The 27,815-nt window shown below is 39.0% G+C and overlaps 1 protein-coding gene across 2 annotated transcripts in view; it reads right to left on the reverse strand.

Moving 5' to 3' along the window:
* Positions 1-27,815, reverse strand: part of CACNA1D (calcium voltage-gated channel subunit alpha1 D) — a 277,357-nt gene that overhangs the window by 124,320 nt on the left and 125,222 nt on the right. For both annotated transcript variants that reach the window (XM_070738512.1, XM_070738513.1), the window contains exons 8-9: positions 18,447-18,550; positions 5,197-5,366 (exon numbers count right to left, since the gene is read on the reverse strand). In XM_070738512.1, the coding sequence (XP_070594613.1) occupies positions 5,197-5,366; positions 18,447-18,550 (274 nt within the window). The remainder of the gene's footprint in view (positions 1-5,196; positions 5,367-18,446; positions 18,551-27,815) is intronic.

The following is a 27,815-nucleotide window of genomic DNA, read 5'->3' on the forward strand; positions in this document are numbered from 1 at the left end:
CTGTGAAGTTTTCCTAAAGAAAGAATGGTGGACTTTGATCTCTGTCTGAGCCTGCAATTCTGAGCATATTTATCAGGAAACAAGTCTGACTAAACACAGTGTGACTTTCTACCAAGTAAGATGCAATAGGGAGGCTTAAACATAAATAAATCAGTTTCTCCACAGATTCTCAGCAGAGAGCTAGAAGAGTCTAAGCTAGCCGATATCCAGTTCTAATTCATCCAAATATCCCAAATCAAAACAAAAAAGAAAATAATGATAACTGCACAACTTTATTGCAAAGCAGTAAGATTAAGAAAGATCATACAAATCCTGCAGTATAGTATTATCAATAATAGAAGATTAACTTCAGTGGAATTTGTACATTAAAACTGACCCATCTCACAACATAGCATTCAGCAATGCTGAAAATAACAATACTACTGCAGCAAACGTGTAAAAACATTTGGTCATGTAGGACAATGTGTGTCACTAGTTGCATTCATCGGTTGACAAATGGTGAGCCATTTTCATAGAAGATAGCAAGTGCCTAATTTTCTCTTACTTATCAATGGTTATCACACAATGGTATTTTAAGTGGCAGTGTTTGTGAGAATCAAAAGAGATATCTGCACAATTTCACAGGCACTTTAGATTGTGTTTTGGGAAACATGGATTACAGAGGCAAAAATGAAAACAGAAAACCCCCAATCAAGCAAGCCAACAAATAATTTTTTGAAACATTAAGATTTTAATTTAGACTGATGTTAAAATATTCTGAGGTATCACCTCTAGTCTACTAGCTATCCCGTAATGTTCCATTAATATTACCATCTTTTTTGGTTATAAAATTTGATATGCAGCACAAAGTACTGCTCTAAGATTTCATTAACAGTAAGTCATAAGGACAGTAGATACTTAATCAGGAGGAAAGTACATCTCTGCAGACCAGGTTTCCAGTGTGAACACTCTGAGCTTGACATATTTGTCTCTACAATTATCTGAGAAAGTAGACGAAATAGTCCTTCCCTTTTGCAAGTTCTATGTACTGTACTCTATCTCCAGAAAGTCAATTTTTCCCACTTTCACAAAATATCACTATCCTATTTCAATTGTTCTCTAGCTATCATTATTTCTTAAGGAAGATTGAAAATATAAGGGATTTCCCAGGTGGCCCAAATCTGCCATCTTTTAATATATCTATGGATGACAAAAGTGTCAGTGAAGACACAGAAAGTCCCAACAGAAGAATTCTTTTATATAATGCTGCCCTGTCTCTAAATTGATGTATGTTTAAAGAGCTCACTATTACATTGTGCATTTCTATGCAGTATTTACAGTATCAATAAGAATCAGTTAGCAACAAAAATGCAGCCTGATCATTTGAATTGTAGCAAGCATATGTAATAATAAGTATATATGTTTCAATTCTGCATGTATCTACATAAATGAGCATCTTTCCCTAACACTGAGGAATTTAATGCTACTGCTACAAAATAAAATAAAGAAATTGTTCTCAGTCACGCAAAGTGACACTGGAGCTCACTAGATGAATCCCAAAAGGTATAGGCCTGTGAAAGCTCAAACAAATCCCCTTTTCTATACTTCTGGAATGTCCAAAGTGTGTGGCGGGAGATAGCAAAAGGTTATACAGTATTCCTTTTGCCAGGAAAACTTAAAACTTCTACTTTATGTTACATAATATATTCCATACTGTAAACATGCTATAAATCAAATAATAAGGCATAATTGTGATGAACAGGGTAATTCCCAATTCCTAGCCATTGTCTTGTGGCTTACTCTCACATGCCTGACTTTTAGAAATAAAAATTAAAAAGGTAACAGTTGGTTTGACCTCTAAACCCCAATATGAGTTAATAAACATATCCAAATTACAAACTTTATCTCTTGAATGAATGCCAATACTGTATATACTGCATGCCTCTCCTAATTAGTGGAATATGGAGTATTTTGGCTTGCCAGATATTATTTAGATTAAAGACTTGTGTTTGCTACAAACACCAAACTTGATTGCAGAAAATACAACTTCAGCAACAGAATAGTCAATGCCTGGAATGTACCATCTGATGTGGTTTCTTCCCCAAATCCCCAGAACTTTAATCTTAGACTGTCCTACTGTTGACCTCACCCCATTCCTAAGTGGTCTGTAAGGGCTGTGCATTAAGTGCACCCTCGTACCTACCATCCCTCTCCTAATGTTGTATCCATAAACATGTTTATACTTATATCTGTTGTCATATACATGCTTGACAAATAAAATAAACAAACAAACAAACAAACAAACAAACAAACAAACAAACATGCTTGAGTAAAAACTGGTTGCGCTTGTGGCCTATTGGTCAAAATCAACTAATAGAGTCCCACTGTAAGCAGAGAATGTAACCATGTGGCATGGATGCAGCTAAGGCCGGTATTCTAATCTATACTGTACTTTTGTATTTTACAAATAAATGTGAAAGCTTTCATAAACCAACCAGAGGAATAAAGAAAAAGCAAAGAGAAAGGAAAGGTTGCAACAGATTTAAAAGAAAGAAGGTAATTGGGGAGATGAGTTGATAAATTCATGCAGGGAAAGTAAACTTTAGGTTTAATAAGGTAGAGCTGGCACCATCTAGGCTCTTCTGTTGCATATGAAAGCAAGAATCAGTAGGTTGATTACTGAAAGAAAGAAAAAATGTAGGCTAATTTTGGTAGAAATAAATAATGGCTGTGGAAGTGCATGAAAAGGGTTATCACCTATAAATGGCTTAGGGCCAGACTATCTTCGGGACTGCCTTCTAGCGCACAGCTCCCAGTGACCGATAAGGGCCCGCAAGAGTTGGCCTTCTCCAGGTCCCATCAGCCAAACAGTGTTGGTTGGTGGGGCTGCAGGCAAGGGCCTTCTCTGTGGCAGCTCTGGCTCTCTAGTACCAGCTAGCTCCTGAAATCTGTACTGCTCCCACCCTACTGGCTTTCTGGAAAGCTTTGAAAACCTGGCTTTGCCGGCAGGCCTGGGGCCATTGATTAAATTATGTATCATCTAAATCCAGCCACAAAAGATACACATGGTTTTATTATGGGTTTTTAAAGTGTCTTTTTTAAATTGTTCTTTTTAGATATAATTCTCTTTGTTTTGAGCCATCCAGAGTCCTGAGGGTGTTGGGAGGCATATAAATTAAAAAAACAAACTAACTAACTAATAGACAAGGGGTTTTTACTAGAGAGAATGAAATTAAAAATAAATGTAATAAAACAATTTAAAATAAAACTAAAGTGAGGGACTGTGGAGACTTCAGAGATTTGTATAAAGATTAATATCTGATGTAAATAAAGTAATGTGAAAATTCTGAAAAATGGTCCATATTGTTCTTGATAGAATTGGAGAAGTGTTAATACAATATAAATGGGATTTGCTAATGGCATGGTTATGCAACTTAGTTAACATGTGTATAATAAGGGTACTTGTACCTGAAAATTATGAGAATTCTGTCATTGTTGCATTATACAAAGGGAAATATAGCAAGAAAGAATACAAAAATTATAGGACTATTAATTTGTCACTTCTAGGAAAAAAATTGGCAACATACTGGTGGATGGGATTTCAGAAATCAGCTAACCTCCTTTGGGAAGAACAGATGAATCTGAGAAGGGGTGTTAGTTCTTACCTGATATGCCTTTTTTCTGAGGATCGAAAGAAGAATCCAGGATGGATTATTCTAACTCCTTAGCTCTATGGACTGGGTTGAATTTTCTGAGGGTCCGCCTCCCTGATGACATCAACCTCAGTTGGGAACAAGTCCGAAGGGAATGGCGCAAGTTTCCTACAGAAACCACGAACCATGGCCCGACAAATCCTGAGAAGCATGCAGAAATATGAGATACCAAATCTCCCTGGTGCCTGACCAAAACCAGACCTAAGGGTGGGACTAGAGTCTTTTTTTGATCCTCGGAAAAAGGGTGTATCAGGTAAGAAACAATGCCTCTTTTCCCTCACATTGAAACAGAGTCCAGGATGGGACATACCAAAGGTAAGGAGTACAGTAACTCGGGCAAATACTTAATCCCAGGTCTGTGGCTCCTCAACCACCATCCAAATGCTGCATTGGCAAACGCAAACGAGTCTATGCGGTAGTGACGGATGAAGGAAGAAATCGATGTCTATGTCACTGCCCTTCAAATCTCCTCCACCATAGCCTGTGTTGACCAGGCAAGCATGGTAGCCATATTCCTGGTCAAGTGCGCTGTCACACCTTGAGGCACAGGAAGAGACTGCGACTGATATGCTTCAGTTAATTTTGGGGGGGGGGGACAACATTCCACAGAAAGGCAGGAAAGGAAAGACAACAAAAAGGAAGAATCAGGGAGGTCCAGGATGGATTAGTAAAAATTACAAAGGATCAATCCAAAGCTCACAGGAGCTGAAATAAAAGTGTCCATGAGCTGAAGACTGAGTTGAACAACTGAAGATGACATCATCAGGGAGGTGGATCCTCAGAAAATTCAATCCAGTCCATAGAGCTATGGATCTAGAGTAACCCATCTTGGACTCTTCTTTCAACGTGAGGGAAAATGTTTATTGTATGTAATCACCTTCTGCCTTCTACAACCTGATATTCTCCACACTTCTAAAATTCTGAATGCTTAAGTAAAAAAGTGTTTGGAGGTTCTCAGTCATCCAGGTAATAATAGTCCTAAAAGTGCTTTTTCAATAAGCAACTGGACTTTCTGTTCAGCTCTGAAGAAAGATAAAGAAGAGGACATGCATCAAAGGAAAGTTTTGCATTGGGCTTCTCGGGGCAAAAGGGGATGTGAGATGGGGAAGTATAGCATGGAAGCAAAAATGGGGATCAGGATCTAGGATACTCTCTGGAATAAGCCAACAGTGTTGGAAACACAGAGTTTTCCAGGGAATGGGATGATTTGGAGAAAAAGAATTCCTGCACTGAGTACCAAAGGTGCTTTTTCACAGGGCACTTTGGATTTTCTGTTCAGCTCTGAAGAAAGCTGAAAAAGATTCTTGGGTGAGAAGTGAGAGGGCTTCAAAGAAAAACAAAAAAAATCCAGTTGACTCTTGAAAAAGCCATGATGATGAAGTATTTTGGAATTGCTGCCCCAACATATTTGGAGGAAGTCAATTACAGAATGTTATTGTAAATCATTTTTACAACACAGAATCTTCTTTTATCAGTGATCTTTAACTGAGGAGCTTTGACATACTATTTCGTTTGCCTTCTCCATCACCTTCTTCTTCATTCTCTGGGTCAATGTCTTCTGCTTGGGTAATCCAATCCAAATAACCTTTGAGGTCTTCTTCTAGCTGTTGTTTTTCACGTAGCTTTTGAAAATCTCCCCTGGCCTTGGCCTTTTCTCTTTCCTTGGAAAATTCTCTATGGATGCAGATAAAACATGAGATATACTGATTTACGAAGCTACATAGCCTTTCAACAACAACAAAATTCAAACCCCCATATTTTTTTCTTTATTTTTTCCGTGACAAGATTATATAAATAAAGAAAATTTACAAAAATACAAACACTTTTCCACATATCGCATAGCAATTCACATCATGCTACATTCCTTATGCCTTACACCTTTAAGGACTCACAACAATAGGCATTCCAAACCTTCATCTGCCAAACTTGCTCTGGCATCATTTTGGTTCTCCTCTGAAGTAGGCTGGATGTAATGCTTTATTTCATCTTCTTAAATATAATTAGGGTCTCAGGTGGCACCGCCAGCTATTTTATTTATTTATTTTGTCTTAATTTATATAGCTTCCCATCCAGTAGCGGCCTGTAAAACCCTTTACTACCAGTTCACGCATGCACTTCTGCGCGCATGCGCAAAAGTGTTGTGGGCAGGTGGGTGGAGCCTCCTGCCGCTGGCGCTACCAGTTGCTCCATGCTACTGCTGCTCCCATCTCACATGAAATATCCCTGAGCAGCATAAAATATACTATTAAAATATAATGCAAACACATTAAAAACCACACAATATACATAGGTAAACACAAAACCACAAGCAGGAGAATATTACACATAGTGCAGCCAACATGCAGGTTCGCTAATACCAGAAGATCCCCAGGCTTGTTTTAAGGGCCCTTTAGAAAGTAATGAGGATTGGGGCTACACACACTTTAACAGGGAGGGTGTTCCAGGTGGTGGGTGCATAGCAGAAAAGACTTGCCTTTGGGTCCCATAAGATTAAACTTACTGCAGATGGGACCCACAGCATGCCACTCCTGCCAGACCTACTGAAGACAGGTTAATGTAATTTGGAAAAGGCAGTTTCCTCTGATACCTGGCCAGATGCCATTTAGGGGTTGACCGGTCAAAACCAGCACCTTGAATTATACCCAGAAGCAAACTGGTAACCCATGCAGCTCATGAAACAGAGATGAAATCTGTATACATAACTGCCTGCGCTCTTGCATTTTGTACCAGATGAAGCTTCCCAGATACTCTCCAGGGCCAGCCCCATGTAGAGTATAGCACCACTGTTTGATGAGTCAGATTTCAAAGGTTTCTAGTTCCAAATCTAAGTAAATATACTATCTTCCAGGCACAAAACTACTGTACCTATCTGAATTTGGCAGGTGTTTTTATTCATTGCTCAGGGAACATCAGAATAACAATGTAATGAATATATAAATATGTCCTCAAATAGCACACTGAGATGGTAATATTTGGCCACTAATACCTTTACTGGGTGTACAACGCCAAATATCAATGTTGTTGGACTCGTATCTTCTCAAAAGTAGCCTAAATGTCACTAAATGAACTGTTGTAAGTCAAGCGCTACCTGTATTCATGCTTTACTTTTGTTTTTATGGGTTCGAATTGCAGTCTGCTAGAGTGATCGTGGTTCTTCAGCATTACTACTAAAAGAACTAATAATGGGTATAATAGAACTTTTAATTGGCTGCAGGTATCTCACTATCACTGAATGCCTTTACCCTCTCCGATATACAGATGACTCCAACTCTATTAGTCTTGTGAAAAGACTAAAATATTGAAGACTTGGCTATTATCCCAGGGATTTGGGTCAGATAGATAGATGACCTCTATCGTTTGTTTGTTTTGTTGTATATGTGTGAATGCTGGTATTTGTTTTTGAGCGCCTAGGGTTATATGTTGTGGGCTTTTCTGTGGTTCTAATGTTTGTTAGCTGCATGAAAAGGGTAGCTATAAAAAGACATACAAATGAATGAATACATAAAATGTCGGTTTTATTTTAATTTTTGTTACTCTGTGTTGGAGAACGGAAAGCTCTTATGTTCTCTTCCTATTTATCCTTAGCTCTGTTGAGAAAAGGAATGCTGTCAAAGTGACTTCGTTTTCTTTTGCCCGGAAACTGAAACTGACAGTTCATTGCCATTTTCTATTTAGTGAATCGTTATTTAAATGCCTTTTTCTCTCAATCTGTGTGTGCTACGCTATAGCTGTTTTTAGGGATGTATCCACATAATTAACTGAGCAGTTCCTTAATAGAGGAATCCAATGGCACCTACTGGAAGAACAAGGCTGTAGGAATTGCCAGGAATATATATCCTTACAAACCTGTAGGGTTGTTCAGGGACATACCAGAACATTAGTCTCTTGCTGTCCTCAAGCAGGACAATAAATTCAGGTTATAGATATAAATGTATGTTTGAAAAGTCTGTTCCCATGACTACCCAGAGAAATAGTGGTGTTTCCAGTAGAATCTGTCTTCACAGAAAGCATCCTCTGGTGGTTAGCACAGTTCCTGAGGAGCAGATTATCCCGCCTCATTAAAAAAAAAAGGGTCTTCCACTTGTAAATAAGAAATGATTCTCTTACTGCTTCAAATATTTTATGTTAACAATATAATAACCCCTGAATGATTGACATTTGAAATGTGCCATTTTAAAAATGAATCTGTTTAACAAAGAACAACTGCTATTTCTATATAATTCATTCCCACTCTGCAAGGGGACTGATTTCATAATATGAAGGCAACACATATGATATTTTATAGATAAAGAAATTTAATTAACATAATTAACATAAGGAATATAGAGTTAAATTTAACAAGAATGTAATGTGCACGTGTGACATTTCTGTACTGATCTGACAATAGTTAGGGTTTTTTATTTCTGTATTAGTTAGACTTCTACGACAAGCGGAGCAATGGTAGCTCCTTAAATGTTTAATGTTATCTGTCTTTGTCTGTCTTTTTTGAAAAATAATTAAAAAATATTTAATTTACAAGGGGACTGATTTTATAATATGAAGGCAACATAAGTCATATTTTGACCAACTTCCTTAGATATGTCCAGAATCATGGTTGTGGTCTTGACTTAACAAAAAAATTCAGGAAAGTAATAAATAAAACAACTCTGAAAATCAAATCAAGTGTGTTGAAAAATATTAGTTTCCTATTTCTTGTTTCCAAAAGAAATATCCTATTTAATGTTGAGAATGAATTTTTGATTGAGAGCCCTAGGTACTTTTTCATATTTCTGCAAACTAAACAAATAACCTCCAATGATCTAGCTTTGTGGTTTGCTTTAGTGTTGTAGGTTGTATGGTCATAACTACTGTGTTTTATAAACTAACATAATCAATCATTGAAGCTGTTGTGTGTCCACTGAAGGATGAAGGCCTCTTCTTCCACAGGTTTCCAACCAATATGGTCCTGATCTTTCTTTTGCCAATTGGGCCCGCTTTATAAACTATATAACATAGTTTAGGATGTTGTATGAATCACACCAATTATGGTTTTGTTGTGGAATATAGGCTGTTAGTAGGTTTTCGGGAGCAAAAGATCTCTCATTAATTACTTACTTAATTAAATTATTATTTATGTGCTTTGCTGAAGCAACTTTGCACTAGCTATAAAAGAATTGCTCTCTTGGTTTCTAGCCTTGTGCAATTCACAGCCAGACAGCTTTGATGCATTTTGTCTACACAGATTTGCACAGCCAAGGAGTTCCTGAAAACAGGGAAAAACCAAAAGTTTCCGTAAAGAAACAATACTAAACTATATAATGGAGGAAGAGGAAGAAAAGAGAAGCAGTGCTTCAATTTAGTGTTCAAGGAGGATTTCAATCACATTTGCTTTGTACTATTCTTGAATGTAAATATTTTAAACCTCTTTGTACAAGAGAAGAAAATATTGTTTCTCCAGAGTTCTGAGCTTCATTCAAACAAGGTTACTTGTCAAATTACTGTCAAACAAATACAAGTGATCTCTGCTCAGCAGCTCCCCACTTGAATTCTCTTTTCCCCATCAACAGATGGATAAAATAAATGCACTTAAACTGAGCAAAATTGTGAAATTAAATGTTTTCACAGCTTGTTCAATAAACCATGATTAAGAAAACTATAATTTCGCACAATATGCAAACTCCTGTTTTTAAAAAGCTGTCTGAACTAGTGGCAATCAATACATGATGCCAAAGTTCATACAATAATTAGGTGCTTGTGTGTTTAATTATAGAAACCACCCCATTAGATTAACACCGGAGGCCTAAAACAGTTTTAAATGTAGATTCAGTTAATTAGATCTTTAAACTTTTGCAATTGCAAACCATGTGAATCCTATTCTGAAAAGATAATAAATTACAGTGGTTAAAATATTTTTCATCAATCAATTATTCAATTTCAACCAACTGTACCCATTGATTAATTACCTAGTTTAATATGTATACAGCAAGGTTCCTTTTTTAATGGACTTAGTGGTTAGCAAGGACCCCTTTAAACGCTTATAATTGTATAAAAATGTTTTGCTTTCCTTTACTTTCTGCATTTGTGTTATGGTTGGCTGAGTGTTAAATTGTAAAATAGCATGTCCATGTTCACAACTTATCCTAATTGCAGACATTCTGGATAGTTTTGAGGAAATGATTCACTTCTTTCTGTAAACTCTGCCTGGTTAAGGGCATTTTGAAAGTAAGAGAGATAGAAGTCTAAAATATTCCCCAGTTATTTGAAATGTTAAATATTATTATTATTATTATTATTATTATTATTATTATTATTATTATTATTATTATTATTTGGATTTGTATGCCGCCCCTCTCCGCAGTTAAATGTCCTGATACTCTCTCATATGGCAATTGTTATTCAGAAGATTTTGTCTGGAGCATGTCCATTAAGTCTGGAACTCTGACTTAAATTGAAGCATGCGCACATATAATATTTTCAACAAATATATTAGATAAGTTTGCATCAAGATTATGTTCTTAAATTGAAACAGCAATTCAAAGAACGTAAAGTTGAGGCAAATCAAATCCATATAAATGAGAACAGATGCAGGAAAATTTTAATCAGAAATAAGTTTGAGTAGTGATATCTGATGGACAGCAGTGATTGAAGTAAAGTTTTTCTAGTTCAGGGGTGTCAAACTCGCATTGTCGCAGCAGCGTCACGTGATGCATAAGGACTTCCCCCCCACTTTGCTAAACCAAGTGTGCGCATGGCCAGCGTGTGATGCATCCGGTCTGTGGGCCAGGAGTTTGACAGCCTTTTCTAGTTCCTTAAATTAAAGTTTGGCAACCTGATGTCTTCAAATGTTTTGGATTGTAACCAGTGAAGGGCTACCAAAATTTTTACTACCACACAGTGGGCGTGGCTTATGCAGGACATCCTGCATTTTCTTTCAACATCTTTCAGTGCAAATTGGGTGCTCTGGGGTTGAGCTCCATTTCCACTACCCCACTGTATGTCTCCCCCCCCCGGTCCGGGCAGCAGCCCACCCCTGGTTGTAACTCTCATATGACCAGAAGATTTAGTATGAGTTAACATTCAAAATAGATAAGCAATAGTTGCCTACATCTAACTTAATCTTATTTATTAACTAGAAATTAATTAAGATAATCTTTTTCACTAAGAGATCTATCAATTGTCATCATAATTTTAAAAAATCAATGTCATCCAAGTATCTCTGTTAATGCACGGGCCAAAGAAAGTTATGATAGAGATCAGACAGCAAGCCCTTCTCTTGGACTGGTACAGTGGCCAATCCAAAGTTTTAAAGTATTTTAACAGATGTATCTGTTATAAACTTTTCACTGTTCTTATTTCCTAATATAACTTCAGGAAAGCAATTTTACATTAGCAAAGTTTAATGCAGAAAGGGGTTGGACAGTAAATTCAGAAATATCCCATATTTGGAGCCTATGTTTAGACAAAGCCACAAAGAGAGTCTGGCATGTTTTACTTGGTGCTTTGGATTAATATTCTCCATCTTTGCTAAACATACAAGTTGTCTTTAAGTAGAGGTTGTGCACTTTATACTAACAGATCCATCTGCTGAAATGTCTATGAAAGTTGCAAAATGCTGCTCGGTTGTAAAAGGTCATCAGAAGCTGCAGGGTTTGTATCATAATTAGGTGTGCTTGCTTTGCCTATTTATTGTAGAAAGTTTATAATATATATCACCCGTTCTATCTTCCTAGCATACTTTGTGTGTGATTTCATACTGTATCTGGTCCATGAGTATAAAATTAATTCTACATGCCTTGAAGAGCACTCCAAAGCCTCAAAAAGCTTCTGCTTACCTGGAATGCAGAGTGCATTTAATGTTGCTGCTAAGTGAATCATATTGAAAAGTGTTCGGAAACTTCAGATCATGCAGAATGCAGCCGCGAGAGCAATCATGGGCTTTTCTAGATATGCCCATGTCTCGTCAACACTCTGCGGCCTGCACTGGCTGCCATCAGTTTACGGTCACAGTTCAAAGTGTTGGTTATGACCTATAAAGCCCTACATGGCATCAGACCAGAATACCTTTCGGACCGCCTTCTGCCGCACGAATCCCAAAGACCGATTAGGTACCACAGAGTCGGCCTTCTCCGGGCCCTGTCGACAAAATAATGTTGTTTGGCGGGACCCAGGGGAAGAGCCTTCTCTGTGGCAGCCCCAGCCCTCTGGAATCAACTCCCCCCGGAGATTAGGACTGCCCTCACCCTCCTTGCCTTTCGCAAACTCCTGAAAACCCACCTATGTCACCAGGTATGGGGAAATTGATATACCCCTAACAGTTCCATTTTATGTATGGTTTGTCTGGATTGTATGACTGTTTTTTATAATGGGTTTTTAAAACTTGTTTTTAATATTGGATTTGTACATTATGTATTGCTTGTTGTGAGCCGCTCCGAGTCCTCAGAGAGGGGTGGCATACAAATTTAATAAATTATTATTATTACTATTATTACTATTACTATTACTATTATTATTAATTATTATTATTATTATTATTATTGGCAGAGAGAACACACTCTAGATTCTCTCAGTGAGACAGAGTCATCTGGTAGGTCCTAGAAATTTCCTATGACATTTCTTCTGTCATAATATCTGCCTTACTGAACAGCCTCCATCCAGAGAAATGGATGCCCTTGACCCTACAGGCTTTTCAGAAAACTGTGAAGTGGTGGCTGTTCCCCAGGTAGTGGGGGCTAGGCTATTAGTTCTGAAAATCTGGCTGTCAACCTTTAAACTGACCTGGCTTGGAGCTTCAGTGCTGCCACACTGAAGCAAGGTACACTGAGTATTAGAGATAGCCAGGGTTGTATAGTCAAAATAAAATTCCTTGGTCTGGGAACCAAGGATGTCCTCACACCTGACTGGAGGAAGGAAGAGTGATATCACCAAATACCAGCATAATTGGGCCACGTGACTGACTGCTTGGGATTGGGGGGAAAACTTTTACTTTTAATTAGGTGAAAACCAAGGCCTTCAGGGTTGGTTTTTACCAGACATGTACCAATTTGATATTCCCAATAAAGCTGTTTTTTTGAGGAAATCGCCTGTTTGGGAATTTTACTTGAAACACTGTAGATCTATTTCTTGGATCCTTGACATTGGCATGAATGTATGCTATGGCAGCGTTTCCCAACCGGTGTGCCGCGGCACAGTAGTGTGCCGCGAGACATGGCCAGGTGTGCCGCGAGAAGCTCAAGCTGGGCGGGGCGCTGCCGGCGCCCCTGCCTGAGTGTCGTCCTGTGGGTGGTCTTGGGCTTCACAGTCGCTTCCTGGTTCCCTCTCCTCCCACTGCCTGTGTCTCCCGCCGTCGCCTCCCACCAAGCCGTTGCCCGTTGCCGTGAGTTCCTCGAGTGGGAGCTGCCGCTTCCCTCCGTCCAGCTCAGCCACGCTGCCGTAGAAAGCACAGAGGTTATTGCCACCGTTTCTGCCTCCACTCAGGGAGCCACCGTGGTCACTGCGCCTTTTCCTCTCCCTCAGCTCAACCACGGTGGCTCCCTGAGTGGAGGCAGAGGCGGCGGCAATAACCTCTGCACTTTCTACGGCAGCGTGGCTGGGCTGCCTGGAAGGAAGCGGCAGCTCCGAGGAATGAGGCGCTGGCGGTAGACACAGGCGGAGGGAGGAGAGGGAACCAGGAAGCCACCGTAAAGCCCAAGACCAGCCACAGGACGACCTTCAGCCAGGGGCACCGGAACCGCGCGCAGCCATGGTGGGAGCAGCATGAGGTAGCAACGAGGCGCGAGGACAAGCAGGCAGCTTGCCGGAGGGGAAGCGCTGAGGGGCTCTCCTCCTTCCCCACCCCCGCGCTTCTCTCCCTCCCTGGCTTTCGCTTCGCCCCATGATTTCCCCGCAATTTCATCCAGGCCACCTCTTGCCTCCTTTTGAACTGCGGGGAAATCTGCGGGCAAAGCAAAAGCCAGGGCGGGAGAGAAGCGCGGGGGGTGGGGAAGGAGGAGAGCCCCTCAGCGCTTCCCCTCCGCCAAGCTGCCTGCTTGTCCTCGCGCCTCGTTGCTACCTCCTGCCTTTTTCCAGGGGCCTTTGGAAGGCACCCAGGGAAGGGGGGGGGATTGGGGGTGGCTGCAGCGGCTTCTCGTCCTCCTCATCCGGCTGCTAATGCCCGCCCGGCCCCTCTTGCAGTCCCTTCACGGAGCGCTTTTGTCCCAGGCTGTCAGCGAAAGGGCTGCAGGACAGGCGGGGCAGGCGTTCTTCTCACAGCTGAGGCAGAATTTGGAATGTCGGGGGTGTGTGCGTGCGGGCTCCGCATCCCCCTGCCACCTGGAACATTTAAAATAAGAAAAACCTTCGCCGGCCTCCGCAGAGAAGAAAGGAAGAGAGAGAAAGAGAGACAGAGCAAGAGAGACATAGCAAGAGAGGCAGAGAGAGAGAGCGAGAGAGAGCGAGAGCAAGAGAGACATAGCAAGAGAGGCAGAGAGAGAGAGAGACAGAGAAAGAGAAAGAGAGAGAAAGAGAGCTAGCAAGAGAGAGAGAAACAGAGACAGAGAAAGAGAGACAGAGAGAGAGAGAAAGAGAAAGAAAGAAAGAGAGAGAATGAAAGAGAGATAGCAAGAGAGGCAGAGAGAGCAAGGGGGAGAGAAAGACATATAGGGAGGGAAGGAGGGAGAGAGGAAGAGAGCAAAAAAGAGAGGAAGAAAGAAAGAGGGATGGAGAGAGAGAAAGAAGGGAAGGAAGAGAGAGAAAGAGTGAGGGAGAAATAGAGCGAAATGGAGGAAGATTTTTTTTTGTCAAAACTTTTCTTTAGCCACCCCCCCCAGTGTTCCCCAGGATTTTGAAAATATGAATAATGTGCCGCGGCTCAAAAAAGGTTGGGAAACACTGTGCTATGGTATCTATTGATATTTCTATTGCATGGAGGGGGGATTAATGGGCTTTCCTTTAGTGTTTAAGATTGATGTGTTTTGTTTCATTTGCTGCACAGTTTCACTGGATCAAAGGATAGGCATTATTTGTTGGTTCGTTTGATTAATAAATAAATATTTACAAGAGAAAATGGGTAGTTTTCCTTCTTCTCTCTCAGTCAACTTGTGCCATGCCTTCTGTCTATTTATAAATATAACCCTTCAGATTGTTTTGTGCAAGAGGAACCACTAGGAACATCGAGAATGTGACCAATGCAGACTAGAGGAAATTAGCATTGTGTCTATTTCAGTGTATGGTCACATAAGTGCCTACATAGGTTAATGAAATTTCCATCTATCCTACAGAAAAACTTGCTACTGTTGAAAATTTATAATAATAAATGGAATGTGATTCTTCCCTTCTACTCAAGACAATTTGACAAAATATATTTTGTATTAAAACTGATCCATGGGCTAGGATTCTGTTTATGAACATTCTTCCTTTTCTAATGCCTATAATATATGAAGCCCCAAAGAACTTGAGGCTTGTGTCTCTGAAAAAGAGCAAATTCTCCCCCCTGAGCTTATTGTTAAATTCTCTAACTGGAGATGTTTGAATGTGAAATATTAAAGAAAGCTTATCTGATTGATCACATAATGCTCTCTCTATTACTCATTCACTGGGAGTCAAACTGAGTTACTGTACATTCAGGTTGGCTTTGTAAGTTGGTTATATATAATTGATTGAATAGTATATTTTAATGGGATTCTTATGTTATTCAACTTTACCTTACTCTTTAGGAAAAGGTATAACATAATAAAGGAAATAAATTGTTTAAATACAATAATAAATTAAAACCAGGGCAATGAAACTATTTCTTGAAAATAATGCCAGAAACTGTAAGATTAGGAATGAAGTATGTGATAAAAGACTAATATTCAACTAATTCAATTCTTTAAACATGAGTGTCAAACTGGCGGCCTGCAGGCCACACGTGTCACCCATAGGCCATGCCCACCCCAGCTCTGTGAATGGGGAAAACGTCACAAAATATCACCAATGTGATACAGCGAGTTTGACAACCATGCTTTGGGACATCTGACCTTAAAACAACGGCCTTTTGGCCAAGATCAGTGAATTTTAACCTTCTAGGTTACACAAATATTTTCCTGATTCACAGTAGGGTGGCTATTTTATACAACAATCAATAAATTAATTAATTATGTCTATATTTAAAATTATATTCCTCACTGTATTTAGTTCATGCTTGATTATTGTAATGCACTCTACATGGGGCTACCCTTGAAGAGTGTTCAGGGACTGCAGAGAGTCCAGAATGCAGCCGTGTGAGCCATCATGGGTACACCCATATAACACCAATACTCCGCATACTGCACTGGCTACCGATTAGTCTCTGGTCACAATTCAAGGTGTTGGTTATTACCTATAAAGCCCTACATGGCTTAGGACCAGACTATTTACAGGACTGTCTCCTGCCGCATACCTCTCAGAGACCAATAAGATCACACAGCATTGGCTTTCTCTGGGTCCGGTCGACTAAGCAATGCAGGTAGGTGGGACCATGGGGGAGAGCCTTCTCTGTGGCTGCCCCAGCTCTATGGAACCAACTCACCCCGGATGTACGTACTGCTCCCACCCTACTGGCCGAAAGGCTGTGAAGACCTGGCTTTGCCGGCAGGCCTGGGGAGCAAGAATACTTACATCTACCATGGCCGAATTGTGTTTGATTGGTAGGCATGTTTGTTTTGACTGGACAGCTTTGCTTGTGGGTTTTTATTGTTTTAGTATTTAATATTCTTTTCATTATTGTATTGTATTTTTATATTGCTGCAAGCCGCCCTGAGTCCCATTGGGATTGGGCAGCATGGAAGTCGAATCAAATAAATAAATGAATAAGTAAGTAAACAATCTTTGTTAGTGTATTCTTAAAGGGTGATTTTCCATTTCCTAGTCTATAGCTTAATTATTTCCTGATAGTCTTCCATGTATTATTCAAGCCCAGTCCTGCTTAGCTTCCAAAATCAGGCAAAGTCAGCCAGGTACCTGCTCTAATTGCTCACAAGTGGTAATCAAAATAATGGCTCATATTCTGTTTAACAGTGAATGTCTCCCAGTTGTGACTTCAGCAGTAGTTGCAGGATAAGACAGAGGGGGAAAAAGAGCCTGTGCTTTATGGTACATGGTGCAACCACTATTTTTGGTTTATGTTTTTTAGGATTTTATACTACAAGCAATTTTTCATATGTTAATACACAAACATTACCTTGAACCAGTTACTCTCTCTCAGCCCTAGGAAAGAGGATGCAAAGGCAAACCATTTCTGAAATTATTGCCAAGAAAACTGCAAGACTTGCACAGGCAGTTGCCAGAAGTCAAGACTGATATGGAAGCACCTGCACTAAACCACAGACCCAGAGGATGTGAAAAAGTAACTGATTTGGAAACAGAATGTTTAAAAGGACTCCAAAATGGTCTTTTCCCCTCTGGAAGTATATGGTCTCTTCCAAAGGCATATCTCAAAATGAGAGGGCATTTGATGTCTCTTGGGTAGGTTCTATCTCTAAAATTGAATATGTTTTGTCTAACACAGTGTTTCCCAACCTTGGCAACTTGAAGATATTTGGACTTCAACTCCCAGAATTCCCCAGCCAGCATTTGCTGGCTGGGGAATTCTGGGAGCTGAAGTCCAGATATCTTCAAGTTGCCAAGGTTGGGAAACACTGGTCTAACACACAGGGGAAAAAATTCCAGATACCTTAAACTGATTCCATTTTGGAAGAATTGTTTCTGGAAATTGTTATATGGCTTCTAGAAAACATGTCCTAGAGGAGATTCAACATGGACTGGAAGGGGAATGAAATGTTCAGGGTTTTTCTCGAATGTACCATTTCCAAATGGTAAACTTGGCACCTGATAGGTGATCTGCCAGTATTCCAAGTTCTTTTTTTCAGTAAAGGAAAGAAACCTTCTGGAACACATGATGGCGAGATGACAACTTTTGCCTTTGGCAATGTTGAAATAGCTTGCACTGATAAATTGTTGCATTTTTTACAACTGACAGCAAAGCAAGCCATTTATACTATTCCCTGCATTAAATTTCATGTCTTTAGACAGGATGTTTCCTTCAATGTTGTGGGAGCAGCAAACATTTAGAAAACCCAAACAATAGAAAGAAAAATGAAGTGCCTACTAAGCTATGTCTTACAGATGATTTATATCACGGGTGTCAAACTCGCAGCATCACATTGCCATCACATGATGTTTTGTGATGTTTTCCCCCTTCACAGGGCTGGGGTGGGTGTAGCCTGCACATGACGCATCCAGCCTGCGGTCCTCCAGTTTGACATCCCTGACTTACATGAAAAACCTGTGTGCTAATCTGAATGTTGCATTGGTGTAGGTAACAGAGGACAACAGCATCATCCATACTTAAAAATACTACTTACACAGGTGGTTTAGAGCAGTGTTTCCCAACCTTGGCAACTGGAAGAGATCTGGACTTCAACTCCCAGAATTCCCCAGCCAGCAAATGCTGGCTGGAGAATTCTGGGAATTGAAGTTCAAATATCTTCAAGTTGCCAAGGTTGGGAAACACTGGTTTAGAGTACTCATATCTACAAGGAGTGCAGTAGTGTGATAATGGCAATGTTAGTTCTTCACTGAATTGAAGGAGTAGCAAGCACTATAAATGTGTCACAGACAAGTACAATGATAAAATTCAGGCAGTCGGAAAAGCAAACATCCATAAAATGGCATACCAATCCAAGGCACATGCAGAAAAGCCAGCAGTGTGAAATGTAAAACGAACGCACAGACCATTTTACACACTGTGGTGTGAAATGCGAATTTAATTTAACGGCTTACCCACTAAGTACACCAAGTACCAGGTTAAGTACGAAAAATGAGCCCAGTATGATAAGACTAACAAAATAGATCCATGGCCACTCACATCCTATTGCATCATTTACCTGTAAAATGTAAGGAAATACATTATGATTCAGCCGTTCACTATATAGCAGAGTCCTTTCACAATTGACAGATCACATAGGTATTCAGTGTATTAGCACCATCTGCATTCTGCTTTAGCAGCACACTACTTCAGCATTTACCAGATTTACTAGCACTTGCTCATGATGTGTACAATTTCACTTAGTCATGAAAATTGCTTAAGTTATTTTATCCACTTACCCTATGGAAGGATACAATTCTAAAAGGGTTGAAAGCTTGTTTTATTTTGTACTGACATGTAAGTCACCAATTAATTTCTATTAAACTGTATTTTTCATACCTAATACTATACGTACATTTAAATTGATTTTCTGTGTTTTTAGACAATGGATTTGGACTTCAGGAAGCTCTGGTCCGCCACGCTTTAATTTGGAAATCTTATTCCCAATTCTTTTGATTTAATCTCCACACTCTACCTATGTGTTCGTGGCAACTGAAACATGGACTCTGCTTTTAGGATGAAAAAGGTGTGTGCTTACCCGCTCAATACACCGAGAACGAGATTTAGAACGAAAAATGACCCAAAGATGACGAGACTGACAAAATACACCCATGGCAATTCAAATCCCATAGCATCATTCATCTGTAAAAAACAAGATGACCTTGTAGAAACATTTGCTTCCATTTGCTATAGTCATCAGCTGGTGACCGAAACACATGCATGTGAAATAAATAAAGTCACTTTTATAGGTGCCAGACAGAATGGGGGGGGGGGAAGGGAGATTAAAACATCCATCATTTTCTCTTTGCTTCAGATGTATATTTAGAAACGTCAGGGAAAAATACAAAAGCACCAGAGCTCCATACATCTCATATAATAAATGTTTACACGCAAAAATGAATAGACAGAAGTGTGTGTGCATGTTTGTAGTTGTTGCCAGAGAGAAACAGTTCACTGTAGCTCTTGCAAAGCCCAAAAATGTACAATAGAATTGTGTTCTTAAAATCAAAGGCTGGCTTGGGAGAGAAAATATGAACATGGGTAATATCCAATATTTATGCAATCAGACAGTGTGATCCCTGTATAGCTACCAAGGGGTTCCCAATCCTCACAAGCAGTATAATACAAGAAGAAACATTTATTATGAATTAGTAAATTCCATCAGTGTAATGAAATCACTGAATGCACTTGCAGTTATTTAAAAATGAAATTTCAGTGTGTTCAGACTGTTTCGTTCTCTCTCTCTCTCTCTCTCTCTCTCTCTCACACACACACACACACACAGTAGAGATCAGATAATGTGGACAGTTCTGTTGAATCAAAATGTTATAGTTCTACCACCAATTCTCTTTTAATTTGCAAAGATATATTGTGGAAAACCATGCACAGAAATTTTAAAACATTACCACATGCAGTTTTATAAACAACTCCTCAAAAACTTTACTGTATATTCAGATAAATGAGTACTGTACAGTATTTAAATTGAATAGACAGAAACACACTTGTGAAAAGTAAATTGTATGAAATAGATAATTTATCAGGATTATGAATTGTTGATGTAATGGCAACCATTTCGTATAATTGAGGTTTAGATGATAATAACAGAAAGTAACATTGTTAGAATACGAGCGTAGATGTTTAATAGTTCTAAGACAGTTCCTGCTATTACAATAGCAAAGGAAGAAAATTATATACATTTAGGATACCACACTGAAAGTAACCTGAATTTAGTTTTCTGGACCAAGTCCAAAATCCAATCAATTCCCCAATCATCCCCCACATAACTTTGCATCTATTTTTAAAAAGTACACACACACACACAAAGTGCATACAAACATACATACACATGCTAGGATGAAAACAAATTTAGGGGGATGGGGTGGTCAATATGAAAGAGCACTTTGTTTTGTGTGTGTGCTGAGAAAAGGAAAAAATGTTGAAAAGTACAATAACTCAGATTCCAAAAAGGAGAAAGAGAAAAAAACAGAAGGAAACGTTGCATGGGTAAGAGAAAGCTTTTGTTAATATCCTAAAATATGTTAATGTAATTTTAAAAATTACATCTTAGGAAACATTTTTAGAAGCCTTGCTTTTCCTCTTTCTCAGGAAGGAACCATAAATTGTTTCTATCTGCAGGGGAAAAAATCATGGTTAAAAAAATTCCTTTAAAGTTTTGCTGTTTGTTTAACTGATTTACTAATGACATTTCATTAAAAATAAAGAATCATGGAATCACAGGGCTGGAAAGGGCCTTGGAAATCTAGTAGTCTTAAACCCCTGCTCAAGGCGGGAGACCTTATTGTCTCCCAGACAAATGGCTATCCAATTTTTTTCTTGAAGACTCCCAGCAATTTTAGAAGGCAAGCTGTTTCATTGATTAATTGTTCTTACTATCAAGAAATTTCTCCTGAGTTCCAGATTGGATCTATCTTTAATGCTCGTTCACCTGTTATTTCTCGTCCTGTCCTCAGATGATTTGGAGAAAAAGTCTATACCCTCTTCTCTGACAGCCCCCCAAGTACTGGAGGACAAGTACTTGGGGAGCTGTCAGACGAGTCCCTGGAGAGAGGCAGCATACAAATCCAATTAAATCAAATGAATTAAATCAAACTATCGTGTCACCCCAATTCTTCTCTTCATCAAGCTAGATATACCTAGTTCCCTTAAATGTTCATTATTCAGTTTAGCTTCCAGATTCCTTATCATCTTTATTGCTCTTTCCTACATTCTTTCTATGGTCTCGGCATCTTTTTTAAATCTGGCAATTAGAACTGGATGTAATGTACTGTGCTTCCCTGAAAATAAGACCGTCTTTTTGAACCCTGAAATAAGTGCTTGGCCTTATTGCCATGCACTCAAAATCCTGATTGGGCTTATTATCAGGGGATATCTTATTTTGGGGAAAACAGGGTACTATTCCAAACATGGTCTCAGTAGTGTAGTATAGAGCAGTGTTTCCCAACCTTGGCAACTTGAAGATATCTGGACTTCAACTCCCAGAATTCCCCAGCCAGCATTTGCTGGCTGGGGAATTCTGGGAGTTGAAGTCCAAATATCTTCAAGTTGCCAAGGTTGGGAAACACTGGTATAGAGCCATACTCTCATGTCTCATGATCTTGATGGTATCCCTCTGTTGATGCAACCTAAGACTGCATTAGCTTTTTGGGCAACTACAGCACACTGCTACTCCTACTCAACTGATAGTCCACTAGGATTCCTACATGTCTTTCACAGTTATTTCTGTTGAGCCAGGTACCACCTATTCTATACCTATGTGTTGGGTTTTTCTTGCCTAGATGTAGGATTTTACTTTCCTCATCACTGAACTGCATCTTGTTGTTTAGGGCCCAATGCTCAAGTCTGCCAAGATCCTTCTGAATCCTGAATCCACCATACTTTTTTGTATATAAGACATCACCATGTATAAGACAGAACCATGTTTCATGTAGTTTTTTGTAGTAAGCACACTATAAGCCATCATTGTTCAGAACCCATCTTGCTAGAGTTAGTAATACAACAAGAACAGGAAATGCATCACAAGAAGTGTTCGGAAACTTCAGATCGTGCAGAATGCAGCTGCAAGAGCAATCACGGGCTTCCCAAGGTATGCCCATGTTACACCAACACTCCGCAGTCTGCATTGGTTGCAGATCAATTTCAGGTCACAATTCAAAGTGTTAGTTATGACCTATAAAGCCCTTCATGGCATCGGACCAGAATATCTCCAGGACCGCCTTCTGCTGCACGAATCCCAGCGACCGGTTAGGTCCCACAGAGTTTATTTATTTTATTTTATTTTATTTATTGGATTTATATACCGCCCCTCTCTGCAGACTGGCCTTCTCCGGGTCCCGTCGACTAAACAATGTCGTTTGGTGGGACCCAGGAGAAAAGCCTTCTCTGTGGCGGCCCCGACCCTCTGGAACCAGCTCCCCCCGGAGATTAGAATTGCCCCCACCCTCCTTGCCTTTCGTAAAGTTCTTAAGACCCATCTCTGCTGTCAGGCATGGAGGAACTGAGAAATCTCCCCCGGGCCTATACAGTTTATGTATGTTTGTGTGTATGTTTGCTTTTAATAATGGGGTTTTTAGTGTTTTTTAAATTATTAGATTTGTTCCTATATTGTCTTTGTTATTGTTGTGAGCCGCCCCGAGTCTACGGAGAAGGGTGGCATACAAATCTAATAAATAATAATAATAATAATAATAATAATAATAACAACAACAACAACAATAGAGATGAAACCTACAGTAGCAATGTGATACAAGAAACAACTACAATAGGGAGGAATGATAGAGCTGCATATAAGATAGAGACTCATCCAGCATGTATGGCCTTCTCCTCGGCTTCCTGTGTATAAGACACACCTCAGTTTTCAAGTAAATATTTTGAAGAAAAAATAGTGTCTTATACATAGAAAAATATGGTATTTTCAGGAGTGGGCTCCAGCCAGAATGCTAATTTGGGCTCGCAGTGGCGGCCCATGAGTGCTTGCGGGACAGCCGTAATTTTGCTTCTACACTTGTGTAGATAGCAAAATTGCACATGGAGTCACAGGCGCGCCCATGTTTCGGCATGTGAGGAAGCAAAAAAAATCTCATCGAAACACAGGCGCACCTGCGGTTCCGTGTGCGATTTTGCTATCTCCACAGGTGCAGAAGCAAAATCGCGCTGGCCTGCAAGCATGAGCCGCCGCGGCGAGCCCAATTCAGTGTTCCGGCTAGCAGCCCACCCCTGGGTATTCTCCAAAGAGTTAGCAATTCCCCCCCAGCTTGTCATCATCTGCAGATTTGTGTGTGTCATCCTCAAGATCCTTTCTTATATCAGTCTGTCAATAAACTAGTGATGAAAATTGTTTTCATTAAAATGCAATTTCTCTTTCAGTGGGTGTGGGGGATCTACCATTGTCTCATCACACACTGCATATTGAATGGAAGTTTTGACTGGCTTCATACTAGTGCTAGGCAGGTAATTTACTCCATGTGATTTTGTATTAGCTCTCATTCAATCTAATGAAAGAGAGTTTCCTTTGAAAGAAATTCAGACATTTATAGCCTTCCTTTTATTCAGGAGCTCAAAGCAGCATGCCTAGCACTATTTCCTTCTATTTTCCAAGCAATACCAATTCTGCGAGCTAAACTGGATTGAGAGAGATGGACTAGCCCAAAGTCACTCCCGTGTACTTCTACAAGGCTGACGATGGCTTAAATTCCAGGTGTTCCTGCTCTGAACTCAACATCTCAACTATTATACAATACTCCCTCTTTTAGGCATTAGAAATGTAGTCATTTTGTACACTATGCTGAACAAGAACAAAACAGAGTTGAATATTTTGGGGGAAAACACTATCATGTTAAGCTGTAATATATCTATTTTGGCCCCAGCATGTTATAAAAGTACCTCAATAGTGTTTTCTTAACTCAGATTTAATATTTAGTTAATTATATGAAATAAGTCATTTACCGTAATTGGAAGCTGTCAAAAATATACTACCTTTCACTGTATAATCATCCCTTTGGGCTCCCAGGCTTTGATTAAATCCCAAAGGAAAACATCAGGAAAGAATTCTACCAGCTGACAAGTTTCATTAGCCCTTGCTGTTATCATCAGCACTAAGGTATCCTTCCTTAAAAATTAGAAATTCTCCAATTTCTCTGACTGCAAATTTGCTGAATTAGAAAAGGCCTTTTGTAACCAGCTTTAGTTCATATATCATGGTAACCTACAGGTAGATTGCTTGGGTTTTGGTTTGGATGTTGTGAATTAAGGCAAATATATTTAATGCCATGAATATAATAAGTATTTTCATTTTATCAGTTAAGGTGGTGAAACTTTGTCATCTTATGCTTTATTTTCCTTCATTGCATCACCCAAATCTCTTTTATCCCACTCTGGAACTAGAAGTGAATGTGATCTATTCTAGGCTACAATAAGTAACGTTGATAGTTGGGGAAGAAGACAAGACTCAGATCTTATTTGCAGCTCTAACTTCTGAGAATAGGATAGTACAGAATAGAATAAAATAGAATAGAGCCGGGGTGGCGCAGCAGGTAGAGTGCTGTACTGCAGGCCACTGAAGCTGACTGTAGATCTGAAGGTCAGCGGTTCAAATCTCATCACCGGCTCAAGGTTGACTCAGCCTTCCATCCTTCCGAGGTGGGTAAAATGAGGACCCGGATTGTGGGAGCAATATGCTGGCTCTGTTAAAAAGTGCTATTGCTAACATGTTGAAAGCCACCCTGAGTCTAAGGAGAAGGGTGGCATAAAAATTGAATAAATAAATAAATAAAATAAATAAATAAATAGAATTAAATTATTTATTGGCCAAGTGTGATTGGACACACAAGGAAGAGAAGAAAGGATAAAGAAAGGTGCATATTCACATCCCTGGAAGAAGTAACTTTTATAAACTGGAAATTAAATAAATGAATGAACCTTTCCCTTTTGCTTTTAAAAAGAGACAAAATATGTTTCACTTGCCTTTAATTCTAGGGAATATCCCATTACCTCATATGCAGTAGTTTACTAAATCAGATTGATTAAGGCCAACTAATAAGCATTTGTATTCAGGTTGCCTACTTCCTCTGTTCTTTTCTCTTACTAGACAACTTATCTGGAATTGTTTCGATTATTGAGAATAAGATCAATCCAAGGCTGCCCAAGTATTGTGATATTTAGAACTGTGTAGAAATGCCTACAGTATTCCTACTATATCGCTAGTCTATCAAGACTTTTAAGAATTGTAGACTGCGTGGCAAGAAAGCCAGCTGAAAATATTGTTATTGAAAACTAGAAAATGAAACCTTGCAATAAAAGGGGTATTAATATGTGCTGCTGTGAGTAAATCCCACTATATTTCTGACTAACCATTAATCTTCAACAATTCACTTGGAACTAACTGCTCTTTCCTGATTCTTTCTGTCAGCAGGAACAGATGAAAATCCAGAAAATCTTAGTTTATCTTATGCTCCTGGTTTGTTAAGAAAGGATCAAGTTAGAGATCCTGGTTAGCTTTTCCCACAGTATGAAGAGGCAATGTATGCTATTCACACAACTATTGTATAGGTCAGACTTTATTCATTTCAACTATAGCTTCTTATACCTATATATTTTAAGTTAAATTGGCTTTAACAATAATTTTCATTGTTATAAGGACAATGATATTTCACAGAAATTGAAATAAACAGGAATAAAATAAATATTTCTGGTTGCTTTAAGGTTTTTTTTCTCACCCACCTTGCAGATCCTAAAGATCCCAAGGAAAGTCTGCGAGAGGACCATAAATGATTTAGTGGGGTTTGCTCTCCCACAATCTTGGGTTTCATGGGTCTACATTTTTATTTTACTTATTTTTGATCGTTGTGGAATGTTTAATTATTGTTGTATTGCATGCCCTCAGGGTCACAAGTCTGTGAGATTGTCAGTTATATAAATAAATTAATAATTCTAAATGAATACATAATAACCAGATTAATATGCAAATTTCATCAGTTAATACTATACATGTCCACTGAGAAGTAAATACCGCTTATTTCAATGGACCCTTCTCTTACACATAGAGATGCACCCTAAGTATCTCACCATTTTAATCCTTTTAAATACTGTACCTATTACATGTCTTGAAATTTTGTATGTAGGGCGTGTTTGTGCACATATATGTCACATAATATTTTAATTGGCCTTTAATATACTGGAGCTTTTATCACCATCTAGAATAGCCTTGAGAATCAGGATTTTCTGAAACAGTGCAAGCTGTTGTAATAGGCTTTGATGTCTGAATAATAGGTCAATCAACCCTTGAACGCAGACTTCTAAGTGCTTGGCCAGAATGACATACAGTTTCTCAAAACCTTGCTGATTTCAAAGGCTCTGCTCTAAGGTCTTAGAGGCTCATATATCAAACAGGCTTAAAAGGGAATGCTTTTCAAATCTAACAGCTTACCCACAGCTTATCTGTCAGAAAAACTGCTCTATGTTCTTCCCTGTGTTCTCTGGATTTCAAAACACAAACACACCACAATCTGTCTCTTATCTACATCCTATATGTCAAGTGCATTGAAGGAGGATATAGTTGCTACAAGAATCACAGCATTTTTCATTGCTGCTTTTAATATACAGTAATAGAAACAAAAAAATCCCAAGAGTTCTTAGAATAATTGTTATGCCTCTGTGTTTACTCCTAAAATAATAAGTAAACATAAAATTGTCAAGTGTATAAAAAGGGCCTTTGGCCTTGTTGCTTTCCTTAGAAGTCAGGCTCATAAAATAGGAATTCTGACTGAAGTGAACATTAAGGTAAGACCTGCAACTCAAACTAGACAGTAAAAAGTCCTTGGAGAAGGGCGGCATAGAAATCCAATAAATGAATGAATGAATGAATTAATTAATAAATAAATAAATGAATGAATAGGAACCTTCCTCCACAATAGTAGTTTAGAGTACATTTATGGTAATTTGTTTAGTGCCTCAAGCCAACTGGATGATCAGCAGTTTTGCAGATATTAGTAATAGAAACATAGAAGTCTGATGGCAGAAAAAGACCTCATGGTCCATCTAGTCTGCCCTTGTACTATTTTCTGTATTTTATCTTAGGATGGATCTATGTTTATCCCAGGCATGTTTAAATTCAGTTACTGTGGATTTATCTACCACGTCTCCTGCAAGTTTGTTCCAAGGATCTACTACTCTTTCAGTAAAATAATATTTTCTCATGTTGCTTTTGATCTTTTCCCCAACTAACTTCAGATTGTGTTCTTGTGTTCACTTTCCTATTAAAAACACTTCCCTCCTGGACCTTATTTAACGCATAAGTCCCCACATTAGTGGGATTAGGTTCAAGTTCTACATGGCCATGGAGCTCACTAGAAGACTGTACAGCACTTGCATTTTTATCCAAGCTGCGTCACATAGTTTTTATGAGGACATAATGGAAGAATTCCCTGGTTTCTTATATTGAGCACCTTAAGGGAAAATTTAGATATAAATAAAATAAATGATTAAAGAAGTGGGACTCAATGAGATGAACACACCAGTATTTATGTCATTTATGCTGTACTAAGATTCTTTGGATTTTTGTTTTCTTGTCCTCTATAAATATCTAATACATTCCCTGTATCTTCTTATTTATACTTCCCAAAACCAATAGCATAAGTGGTATTAGTTGGATTAATTATATATGGTAGTTGCCAGAAATTGGGGGATTGTAAACACAGGATTGTTTGACCAAAACCATTACAATTATGTCACATCACACCTGATTTTTATATTTCACATTTTTGGGGGAA

The sequence above is a fragment of the Erythrolamprus reginae genome, chromosome 2, assembly GCF_031021105.1.
Source record: "Erythrolamprus reginae isolate rEryReg1 chromosome 2, rEryReg1.hap1, whole genome shotgun sequence".
Classification (NCBI taxonomy): Eukaryota; Metazoa; Chordata; class Lepidosauria; order Squamata; family Dipsadidae; genus Erythrolamprus; species Erythrolamprus reginae.